This window comes from Sciurus vulgaris, assembly GCF_902686455.1.
Source record: "Sciurus vulgaris genome assembly, chromosome: 18".
In the NCBI taxonomy this organism is placed as follows: domain Eukaryota; kingdom Metazoa; phylum Chordata; class Mammalia; order Rodentia; family Sciuridae; genus Sciurus; species Sciurus vulgaris.
Genome location: NC_136479.1, coordinates 25,378,631 through 25,391,532, shown reverse-complemented (window position 1 = coordinate 25,391,532; position 12,902 = coordinate 25,378,631). Strand labels below are relative to the sequence as shown.

Here is a 12,902-nt window from a genome sequence, read left to right as displayed (position 1 = left end):
GGAGCATATCTGTGCCACAGGGAGTGAGCCACCTCAGCTATACTCTGCAGAACATCCATCCCAGACACCCTCACACATTCCAGAATTAGTTTCAGTCTTTATTCATAGCAAAGATGTGACTTTGTAGGGAACACCTGAGCATGTGTGTACAACACACACATTTTGTTAAATTCAAGAGGGACTGCATGGTTTCACAGACCAAAAGAGCTTGTAAGCTTGGATTTATTTAACTAGTATTGGAAGTCATGTGATGGCAAGACCAGCAGTGCTCACCTGGCAGCTCCACCCTGGTGGGAGGCAGCCCTGCTGGTGCAGGAGTGCAGGTCCACAGCCTGGCCATCCCCGCTGCCATAGGTTGTTGTGACTAGGCGCAAACTACGACGGGACATCCTCGGAGAATCAAATACAGGATCCAATTTGTGCTCAGTCTCAAAATCCAGAGCATCAGAAGAATAACTTGAACTGGAAGGAATGAAATGTGCCAGAGATAAATAAAGCTTACAGTCTCAGGGCTGAAACAAACTGACCAAATAATGCGTGATCTATCAGGTATTGTAAAGAGCAATTTTTATCATATAATAACTTTATTAGAAAGCAAAATGCAGGTGGCACAATAGCCAGCCAATGAGGGTCTGACACATACATCCTCACCACTCCTCCTTTAGATGCAGATGCCAGAAGTTCCCTGAGAGCAGCTGCTTTAGGATGAGTTATAAGAATCCCCATCTATGGGGAATGATGTTGACAGTGTGGAAAATCTAAGTACACTACTAGTAGACACCAGGCCTGACAGAGCAATTTAGAGGAGTGACCATGGTGTGAAAATTAACCCAGTAGGCCAGTATGTCACTGAATGAGTCAACATAAGAAAGGGAAGGCCAGCTCCAGAGCCATCCACAGTGCACTGTGTCTAACACTAAAGCTAAAGATGAAAGCAAATCCACCACAAGTCCATGACAAAGTCACTCCCAGTACCTGCCATGCGACCTTTAATCCAACGCAATCAAATAAAGAATTGTGCTCTACTGTGCGGCTAGCAAGTTTCCAAGTCAAAACACTGAGTAGTCTGTGTCCCTGGGAGAGGGCAGGTGCTACACATGTCAAGCTGCCCAACAGTGGAGGCAACCCCTGCATAATCAAGACAGGAGCTACAACTGGCCAGGAAGGAAGCTGCACAGATGGCCCTGGCAGGGCAGATCCCTACATTCTGCATTGTGGCAAACTCAGAAGTTCCTCACCAGGCAGGCACCCCATCCCTGTCTCCTCTCTGCAGAGCCTCACGCCACCTAGCCATCTGTTGGCTACCAGTTCTCCATCTACCCTCTGATGTCTCCTCCCTTCCATATGGAAGACCCACTTCTTTCTTCCTTCCCAGAAATGCCAGACACTGTAAGAGTGCTACCTCATCCCTACCAGATCCACATGACAGCCAGTCTCAGGATGCTTCTGTACCTTTGTAGTTAGTTTTGTGTGCTGTCTTGACTGGCAATGAGGTGCTCAAATATTTGGTCATAAAATTTCTGTGATTAGGAGGGGGCTTCTGGATGAGATTAAAATCTGAATCAAAACACGGGAAAACAGCAGGCACTCACAACATGGTGGGCCTTGCCCAATCAGATGAAGGGCTGAGCAGAACAGAAGGCTCTCCCAGAGCAGAAAGGAGTCACTTCAGCCCTAAGGCCTCCAACCTGGGACACCAGCTCTTCCTGGGCTGCAAGTCCTGCGCCTTCAAACTGCATCTGCACCTTTGGCTCTACTGGCCACAGCTGCTGACTCACCTGCATGTCTTGGGACTTGCCAGTTCCTTGTCCTCAGTCTGTCACCACACACCCGCACACATACGTTATACCGGTCTGGCTCCTCTAGGGAACCTGACTCACATAGCCTTCCTTCCTTCTGCAATGGAAAGAGAATCCTACAGCCGAGCCTATGTGCTCTGGACCAAGTTTCCCACTCTCCAAGGACCTTCCCTTCTGTCATTTCTCGCCCTCTCTCCTGAATTTTCAGCTCTCTCTACTGCTCCTTACCATCAGCATCTACACAGACTCTTAGCCAACCCTGTGGAAAAAATAACTTCCACTCGCTGCCATACCCCTCACCTGCATCAGTTGGGCTCTGAAAGCCACTATGCCAGCTCTGTCTGTCCTATTCTCACATGGCTCAGCCAGGGCCCCTACTTCCATGCCCTGGCATACCAGCCTCATCTTGCCCAGCAGTCCAGGGGTACCTGGCTCCAGGCAGACAGGAAGCCCTGGGGCAGGCACCCACAGCCACTTTCCCACCTCCTGCTGGCAGCTCACCTCCCACCAGAAGCTGAGAGTCAGAGAGTGCCAGTTCCAGCTTTGCTTGCCTCAAGAACATGTGCAGGCAACAGGACCTATGCCTATAGATCTCAGGCCTCTTATGGTTCCCAGGAGTGTCCTCTCTGACTTCAAAGGAAAGGTAATACAGTAACTATGGTATGGGAAGCTGATGGGAACTTGAAAACAGACAGATCAAGTTGATAATACTGAAAAACCCAATAGCACAGGAGAAGGGATGATGGGTGGTATGGGGTGAGGCTGGTGTTTTGGTTAGTTACTCAGGACAACCAGTAGAAAGGGCCTGGGCAGACCAGTGCTGACAGTGTTGGGCTCATGGAAGGCAAACACACTTCTTGCTACTCCAAACCTTCACACTGTGTGACATTTCCACAAGAAAAAAAAAAAAAAAAACTATTAAATACATGGAGTGTGGAGTGGTCAGGACATTAAAGATCCTTTGTATGTTCAGTGAAACTGTTAAGAACTCTGATTAGAATCCTGCCAGAGCACAGTCACAGGATATGGAGGACCCAGGTGATATCAAAGAAAGCCAAGGTGACTGCTCACCTCCAGCAGCACCCAAGGAACCAGGCTCCCCTCAGGTTGGAAGATGCTCAGTTTTCAGAGAAGAGACTGGGAATCTATAGAGCCAAGCACAGGAAAAGAAGGGCAGACAGAGCAGCTACTACATGAGGACGGGACACTGGCAACTGCAGTAGGACTGGCCAGCCCCAGAAGCCACACCACAGGCTCTCTGTGACACAGAGACCGTGGGTTGCTGCTCTCAGTGGGTCTTCCACTAGCTCTGCCAGCCCCAGTCCCTGTCCCTCTAGTCTGCCTGGGCCCTGCTTCCCTCAGCCTGTGGCAATCTCACTCACCCTTAGGACCCATTCGCTACAGGCTGATGAATGGCTCCAACCTGCTCACGGAGTCAGAATGCCAAATCTCCCATTTTCTGTTGTTGGCCAAGTTCTCCCAACCCTTCCTCCTCTGAGCTCCCACTCTGGTGGCCCAAGCCAGGATGTGAATACCAGCCAGCCCCCAAGCCCATTCACCCACTGCTCTTCCTGAACCTCTGACTCAGGACTTCACTCTGCCCCATACAGCCAGTTCCAGGGCACCTGTCTTCTGGCCAGGCCCCTCCCACTCTATCCTTCCTAGACTTTACACATAGCTCCCTAGATTAAAATCCTCTGTTGTCTTGCACCCCCCTTAAATAAAATCTAAATCCCCGAAACAGCATGTGGAACCACACCTGGCCAGCCTCTGCCTAACTTTCCTTCATTTTTCACTCCACCTGCCCACAGGTTTACCCACAGGTCCAACTGCAGAAAGGATGTGAATTTTACTGAAATTAAGGGTAGATTTCCCAATGGAGAGACCCTACATGTAGCATTTTCTAAAACTGTCTTTAGAATAAGTCATAAGAGCTAAAAATAAATTACCAAGAATAACTTTCTATGCTCCACTACAGGAACAGAGAACATTTTAACTTCAGCTGGCAAATGACAGGCCTCCAACAGAGCACATCCCAGTGTGAATGCACTATGACCTGGAATTGTGAACAAAAAAAGCTCAATCATCAAATGTGAGCTCTGACCAGCACTGTTAAAAAAGTATTTTTCTTAGCCGGGCATGGTGGTGCACACCTATAATTCCAGTGGCTTGGGAGGCTGAGAGAGGAGGACCAAGAGTTCAAAGCCAGCCTCAGCAAAAGTGAGGCACTAAGGAACTCAGTGAGACCCTGTCTCTAAACAAAATAGAAAATAGGGCTGGGGAAGTGGTTCAGGGGTCAAGTGCCCCTGAGTTCAATTCCTGGTACCCGCTCCCCAAAAAAGTATTTTTTTCTTAAAATAGTTGCTAATTTTCTTAAGGTTTCCATTATATTTTAACACTTTTTCACATTTTCTAAACAAGTCACTAAATAATGATACAAGCAGCTTCCCCACGTGCCTTATGCAGCTGGCAGGTGCCCAGATTTTTCTCCTTCCAATCAGATCCTCACCAACTTAGTCATGTATTCTCCTTTGGCACTAAGCCACAAAGGTACAAGACTCAACTTCCATTTCAGTCATACTTTTTATTGGGGACAGGGCGAGTGGGCAACTTTTAAGACTCAACTGTCAAACTTTAGGATATCAGACCATGAATTAAAACAAACAGCACTCAATAAAAGTCACAATCTTGAAACCATGGGCTCTCCAAAGGCAAACCCTTTTCCAGGTTATTACATACACCATGCCATCTGTATAAATCCCCCAAAACTGGTCACAGCCACAGACTTATTCCTGAGATCTCAGCCCTGAGGTGGGACCTAAATCTGCGAGTCATTTGCAATGACTGGCGTGCTCACGCACAGGTAAGCTAACTCAGAAGTATGTAGCTCTCAGATCAGCCTCTCAGTCTCTGTATCAACACATCAGTTCTGTAATCTAATGAGACACGAAGGCTGCAGGTTTCTTCAGTTTCACCACCTGACCCATTGCTGGCGGTGCTCTGCAGCCCCTGTAGCTCTACCAACTCGAGCAATGTGTGGCCTCATGGCCAGGCCCTGGTGGGCACTGCACCTCACCTGAGTGCGTAGGTGTAGCCGGTATTCTCCGGCACACACTGGGGCGGGGTATACGTGTGCAGCCGAGAGAAGTCCATGTTCGCCGTCTCAGATCATGCTGCAGAGGCAGAGAAAGGGTGGTAAGAACTCTGACGACATGAGCCAGTCTCAGTGGTTTTTGATTTCTAACAAAGGAGACAAGGTTTCTATGTTAAAAGCCAAGGACTTCTGCTACATCTAGTCCCCAGCATATCCATAGCAAAGTAATGGGAGAAATCCTGGGCAGGACTTAGCATCATGAAAATTTGGCACTTTCAAAGAAATACTCAAAGTATTCAGAATCCTTTTTTGAAATGTATTTTTAAATTCCTAAAGGGGTCAAAATGCTCTTAAGTCTTCTGGAAGAGTTTTATTGTTACTAAGACAGAACTAATTCTTATTCCACAGTCAGAAAGTGGCATTATAATACTTTATTCACTAATTAGCTGAAGTTTTCACAAGTACCTCAGAATCAGAAAACAAACTATGGTATGGGATGAATTTTTTTGAAAAAGTTTAGGGCATTGATTATACACCCTCTGAAAACAGATTGTTTTTAATTAAAGGGTAGTGAGTTATGCACACAGTAATCCCAATGACTCATAAGGTTGAGGCAGGAGGATCACAGGTTTATAGTCAGCATCAACAACTTAGTGAGACCCCCATTTTAAGATAAAAAATAAAAAGGCTGGGGTGTAGCTCAGAGGGCCCTTGGGTCTAATTCCTAGTAGCAAAAAAAAAAAAAAAAAAAAAAGGCAGGGTATGTGTGTGTGAGCACATTGTTCTTCAGGTTGCCATTTTAATTTCTTTGGAATGACTCAAACTTTCCACTAGCTAAAAATATTCACCCAAGAGTGCACACATTGCACAACACACACACTCTGAATTTAGGAGTACCCATAGTAGTAATGTGAATCAAAACCTGTTGTTGAAAAATCTAAGGAAGAAAAAACAAATCTAAATAACACTCTGGACAAGGAAGTATTTGTGTATAAATGATTGAGCTCTATAAACTAAAACAAAAGTACTTTAACGCATATCATTTTTTTTTTTTTAAATGGCCCAAACTCCCCGACCCCTCCTTCCTTTCTTTTACAGTACTGGGGATCAAACCCAGGGTCTCCTGTACACTAGGCAAGCACTCTGCCACTGAGCTACATACCCCTCCAGCCCAACAAATATTCTTTTGAAAATTAAATACTCATATACAAATAAAGAACACTGGGTGGGTATGTGTGCATGCATATAAATGTTACTGCATCTACTAATTTCTTTTTCAAAATCGAGTCTCTATGCTGCCCAGGCTGACCTCTAACTCCTGAATTTAGAGAACCAGATTCAAGAGGCCTTAGCCTCCCAAGTAGCTGGGACTACCATCTACTACTACTGCCACCATCACACTCAGCATATCTATTAATCTCAACAAATATCACAAAGCTCCTGCACATGAAGAACATCTGGTAACCCTTGGGTTCTTCTTGGGGCACCTGGCCCACCAGAATATACTCAACAAGCACAGTGCACTCTTAGTTGGCTTTCTATTCATTTACATAACAATGTTTTTTGCAAGTAAAATTAACTACACTTATTTAATCCATGTAAGGTTTAATACCTGTTTAACTGCCTTAATCTCCCTTTTCCTACTTTAATCAACACCTAGAGAATGTCAAGGTATAGAGCGTCCCGCCTCTACACTTGCTCTGTGAGCCGTTAAGAGAGCCCCAAGCACGCTGCCCTGTGGAACAGAGCCACACCCCAGCAGCAATGTAATAATGGCTTCTGGCTGCCCTTGTGTTTGGTAATGATTCACTAGGCAACCATAACACTGGATGAGTAACAATTTTATATCCCATTACCGTTTCATCCTTTAGGGTAGACACCAAACTGATTTGTTTTCATCCCCTCTTACTCCCCATCAAAACCAAACTTCTACTTCATTCTCCAAAGTGATTTTCACTTTCATATTTCACTGCCTGCACTGTTTCCCACCATTAACCCGAGGTTAAAAGTGTACTGATTTCTACCAAGCCCTGCAATCAAGAGTCTACAGGTACTAGTGAACTGGGCCTGGGACTGGCTTCACATGGCTGAAGTCTGCAGAACAATGCCATGAGCAAATGGATGCATCCTGGCATTTGGGTGATGAGGACACACGCATGCAGGCGTGGACTTAGACCCCCTCCTCTGCCCCTGTTGCTGAATGACCTGCCTTAGGCTTGTTGGGTGAGGCCAACCGGGTGGGCAAAGGTGGGCATGGCTCAGGCTAAGGCACACACAGGGGAGTGTGTGGCTCTTAGACAATGGATGCCAGGACACAAGCAACCACATACACATGAGAGACCCAGGGTAACAAAGGAACCTGAGCATCTGGACGCACACAGGATCAGCAACCATCATGGCTCCTGCAGTCAGTGGGATGTGTAATCGACCTGGGCCATATACAGCAGAGCCCCATGCCACAATCTAAGGAGCAATGTAACTGCCACCTCTGAATCAAAGTCTGTTGAAGAACCAAAGCAGCTACATGCCATGAGTTCAACTTCGTATGTGGGACACAACAGTCTATAGCAGAGAACACCAGAGAAGGACCCATGGGGGAAAAGTTTGATGAGTGGAGCTACAAATATGACAAAGCCCACATCACCACAGAGAACCAAGGTGCACATGTGTTAACTCTGGGCAGCCAGGCCTAGGGTAGGACCATGAAAAAAGAGAAGGCAACTGTGGAGAAGAGACTTCACATTCACAGCTCAGCAGTGCCAGGCACAACTGAACTCTCCCCATCCTTGGTCCTTCTTTTCCTGCCTCTTTCCTTCTCAACAGATCATGAGAACGACTCAGAACATTTTCATCTTCAGTGCTAAGACTGAATGTTAAATAAAATTGTAGGATAAAATAAAGTTTAAAAAGGACTAAATGACACAATGCATGTAAGGCAGTGCCTGATATTGGCCAAAACGCAAATGCTAACCATAATTATTCAATGGAATAAAGTTAGATAATCTATGCTTTAAATTAAAACAAACAAAAAAAGACGACGGCATTTTCCCTCCTAGGTCAGCAATCCTCAAAGTGAAAGATTAACTGTTGCTGCTCTAAATAAGCCCCTGGTCAGCGCACACGGCTCAGTCAGGCACAGAGCATCGGCTTCTCACAGACACAGCTGAACACTTGGGGGTGAGATTTAGTGACACCAGTTCTACTGGTGGCTAAAGGAAGTGCTTAGCATTTCCACTTCCACTGGGGTGGGGCTGCAGCCTGAGACTCAGAGGAGAGGAAATCTGCACTCACAATCTGAATAGTAATGACTAACTGAAAAAAGGGATTGCAAATGTTTTTGATGGCATCAGAAGATCTTGGAAAGAACCTCTAAGTTAACAGTTTGCAAACAGACATGTCACAGGAGAGACCCTGTCTTCAGGCTTCATGCTCCTTGCTCCTATAATGCCCTCCTACAGCCCTGTGTCAAGTGTCACAACTGCCATCATCTAGTTCAAGCTGTGCTCCTCCTAATGGGTGCCATGGACTCTAAGAAGGGAACAACTTGAACCCAATTTTGTGCAGAACTCAAAACAGGAGCTGGGCCTGCATCATCTCAGAGGGCCCCATGCATGGCCCAGGTTTCTGAGGGTCAGCTCAGTGCACTGACCAATGGAGGATCACTCCTGAGCCTGGCAAGAGAAGGGACCATGAAGAGCCAGCATATCAGAAAACACACACCGTATGAGATGCAGCCAAGAGAGATACCTTCGAGTAGAGAAGAACGCACTGCTACCTGTCACCTAGGCAGAGGTTCTCCCATTTGTCCTGCGTTTTCTGGTGGCCAAGAGAACACAAAACTCAATGATAGGCAAAAGGAGAGGGAATCTGTTCAGACAGCAGAGCTGGGTTCCAAATCTAAAGAAGTATCTTTATAAATATTCATGTCCTAGCATGGTTTTAAAATTAGATGTCAAGATTCTTTTTCAGTTACACCAGGTTTCTCCTTCAAACCATTTATCTCCTATATTACCGACTGTAAGATTCACATTATATGGTTGAGATGAAAATATAAAAGCCTAATTTTTTTTTAATGCTTTCATCAAAATGGGTTTAAGCCACTCATATCATATGAATCTTTACTATTTAGACTATCTGAACTCACTGCAATTCAGAAAACATGGCTGCAAAAAAATCTTAAAAAGAACAAGTCACATGAGGTTAAAAACAGTACAAACCTAAGGACCAGATAAAACTGTCTTTCTGAAATAAAATCAGGACACAATATTTCATGATAGGAAACACTATCAGTTCCAGATATAACTAGGAAAGGCAAACTTTAAAATTGGTGTGTGGCACTTCCCTTGGGCCCCTGGGCTCTGAAGCATGCCCTGCTTTCAGATGGCATTCTACCCTAACACCAGATCTAACCCTGTGGCTCAATCCTGTAGCTTATCCAAGATAACAGCATTCTGAGTCCTTACTATAATCCAAGGCATGAAACCCAGGTCCTGCTCCCAACTCCCCAGGAAGTGGCATCTGCCACAGGGCCCTTCCCTCAGGGATGCTCTAAGCTCCTGACCCCCTCTATAGCGCACAATGGATGCTCACTTGACCCTGCCAGGCAGATGCTTAACCTTCTAGAGAAACGCCAACAACATACAAACACAACACACACAAATCCATGTGTACACACTTGTAACCCCAATCTCATAAAGCCTTGACCGCTGTAGGACTTAGTTTTCTACAGCAGCTAGGCTGCTATCAGGAAGTTCATTACAAAGATGAACTAAAATTCTGAGCAGTCCTTTAAATAAAATCAGTATTAACACAAGAGCAGCGGTGCATGCCTCAGGAGGCTGAGGCAGGAGAATCAAAAGTTCAAAAGCTAGCCTGGGCAACTTAGTAAGACCCTGTCTCAAAATAAAAAATAAAAAGATTGGGAATGTAGCTAAGTAGTACAGTGCCCTAGGGTTAGGGTCCAATCCCCAGTACCAAAAGCAAGAAAAATCTTTTAGAAAAGTACAATACTAGATTTGTGGTAAACCCATCTTCACATGTTAAGGGATATGGGGCAACCAGACCCCTTGGGTTCTTTTACTCTCCCAGCCAGAGGACCCAAGGCAGGGCAAAGGCTCTAGCTGTGAGCCAGGCAGCAACAGTGCCTTCACCTCTGATGAAACTACAAACACAAATTGCAGCTCAACTTATGGTACAGCTAGAGGAGTGCTTTAATACTCAGCCTGCTTAGCGCTGGCCACCTCGGTACATGGAACGATCCCTAAAAATGAATCAGCATCAGTGGTAGCTCTAGACTGGAAGATGACCTCTCACCATGCTGCACTAAAGTTTCTACACACTTTTGGAAATGATGAGCAACAGGAAGAGGCTAAGCTATGTATGCTTGTTGGCATCAAGAAAATTGCTCCACGTGTAAGGAGAGATCTTCAGTGTGAAGAGGCATGATCACATGTATGCATCTCCTAATGATAAGAGCTCCAGACTTTCCAATAAAACCTCATTTCTTCCTATAGTGACAAAGAGCCCAAGATCAAGTTATTCCAGCCTTGTACATGTTAAGGTCAAGTATCTTTCTGGAATACAGAAATATTACACAGTTTAGACAGAAATCTAGAGTGCACTGAATTCCCTCCTGAGCAGTACAATTAGGACTGCCCACAAAATTTCTATAGCAAAGACCCATGTAGGGGGGAGCAGCCTTGCATACGGGCCTGCCATGATGAGGCCACTGAAGCCATGAACATATGCCACCAGTCTGATAGCATGTGTTAGTTACCAGTTACTTGAATCTTCCTTTTCTGTATTTTTGCTGACTGTATTTCTTATGCTCTTAGGGGTTTCTCATTCCTATTTCCTTAGAGGACCACAATCATGTAAGATCTTGGCTCTTTCCACATGACACATGCCAGAGATGCCCCTTGTCATATCTTGGCCTGGTCTTCCCTGGCTCATGTACCACTTCTAGAAAGGTGCTCTAAGCCAAAAGCAGAGGGATGGTCTATAACAGTCTCCTACTTAACTGCTCTGACTTATCCACATTGAGCCATTTATAATTTATTTGATTTATCTGTAATTCAAGTTTGTATACAGAGAGGACGGCATCTGTTTTTATTTCCTATTGGACCTTTCCACCAGGTCTGCCAACAAGTCACTCATCCCCAGTCTCCATCATCCCAGAAGCCGCCTTCTTCCTCTTCACTCTGCCCACAACCTGCCATCCTTGGCCAGTCCCTTTCATGCACTCAGATGGGCTTCCTAGCCCCCTTTTTTCCCCCTTAAGTCAATCCTTTATAAAGCTACCTGAACAGTTGACCTACAAAAAGCCACTTTATTTTCTAATATCCTTTCCATCCCTGGGTCTAGCTACCAAGTGCTGGCTAACCTCCTCACCTTAAAGGCTCAGCAGTGACATCAGAAGCTCCATGGACCCCAGTCCTCCAGCCCAAAGCTAATGCTCCCGAGGACTTCTGTTCATTAACACAAACCCTAACCACTATGTAGTAATGAGTGTCTCTAACCAGACTCTGAACTCCAAGGGCAGGAACTGTGCACTGTTCTCCTGCAGGTCTAACCCCCAATGGCAGGACACACACTATGTAAGTGCCTGCAAAGCAGGAGCGCTCACTGTTATGCAAAGTGCTATAAGAACTCATGAAAACAGGAACAGTCACAGTGTACATGGGCCTCTTTATTCCTCCTCTTAATGGATTCATGCAGCCCAAGCTCATGGGTCAGTCATTTCATTTCCAACTATAACTGGGAATAGTAACAAGAGGACCAAATAAAGGATTTTATTTGTCCCAAGAACACAGCTCATCCATTCATACCTTTTCTAGATCACTCCTGTGCTGCTCTGTCCTCCCAAAGAGGAAGGGCCAGGCTAAAGATGAGTACTCTCCAGTACTGAAGAGGTTTGCACATGAATATAAATGGAAAGCAAAGAAATCAGAAATTGATCTGTTTTTCATATTCCAGATATAGCTCCCATCTTCTAGTCATGAAAATCAAAGTAAATAGAATGACTAAGAAAAAGGCAGACAGACAATGGGCTACTTTACTTTTAAACTGCACACATCCCAGGGGAACCCTCTCACTCCCACTGGCAACCACTGGTCTAGAATGAGCACCTTTACAGCAACTTATCTGATCTTCAGTTTAATTTTGCACAAAGGTCAAAGAGCACCCTTCACAGAGATCTTATCTCCTACACTAAAATTTGTAACCTACAGCCATTCACTGGGTGCCTCTAGCAATTAAATGAAAACCAAGGACCAGCATGACAAGTATATTTGCTTACAGCCAAAGTTGAGTCGCAAAACTGGCTAATGAGTTATACAAGTTGCTTAATGAAACAGAGTAAATGATAACCTATAACATAATAAACAGCTTTATAGGCAGCAGTACCATGCTCTATATTTTTCATCTGTCACCTCTTCATTTATTCTGGCCAGTGGAAGTAAACTGTTCACATGCAGAGTTAGCATTCCCAGATTCGCTACCTGAATTTGAGTGTGCAAGTAGTCCCCAAAAGCAGTCAGTTCCAAATTTCGGGAGAAAAAGATAAGAGCCCAATTTCAACCAACTAAATATAGAAACCCTTCCTACAGATAAACAAAAGGCAACACACACACACCCGCTCTGAATGTTCACAGAATCCTAATGGCTCAGGATCACTTACCTGAGGCACAGTGGCCTTAGGAAATTCCTGTAGTTCCCTAGACTTCCCTCCTTTGAGAAGTCCAGGGAAGAGTGAGCTGCAAGGCTGAATGGAGGTCTCCTCAGTCACCACAAACCCTAACCCCAACTTCTCCTAACAATGTGCCTGCATTTTTTTGTAAGCATATTCAGGTTGGCTTTGTTTCCAGGATCTGGAAAGGCTATAAGCAGACTAGGAGACCATTCGACTGTCATAAATTCAGAACCAAGAGACAATGGTTATGAGCTGACAGCATACTCCATTAAACACCAGCATTCTTTGAAAATAGGTCACCAGGAATTTCCAGTTAAAA

The 12,902-nt window shown here is 45.1% G+C and overlaps 1 protein-coding gene across 16 annotated transcripts in view; it reads right to left on the bottom strand.

The window, feature by feature from the left end:
• The window catches only part of SUN1 (Sad1 and UNC84 domain containing 1), a 50,733-nt gene that overhangs the window by 32,943 nt on the left and 4,888 nt on the right, over positions 1-12,902 (bottom strand). For 15 of the 16 annotated variants that reach the window (XM_079120619.1, XM_079120615.1, XM_079120611.1 and 12 more), the window contains 2 exons: positions 4,876-4,972; positions 274-462 (listed from right to left, as the gene is read on the bottom strand). In XM_079120619.1, coding sequence (XP_078976745.1) covers positions 274-462; positions 4,876-4,952 — 266 coding nt within the window. In that variant the 5' untranslated portion in view covers positions 4,953-4,972. Of the gene's footprint in view, positions 1-273; positions 463-2,870; positions 2,945-4,875; positions 4,973-12,902 lie in introns of those variants that run through there. The other variant, XM_079120623.1, reaches the window with a different exon arrangement.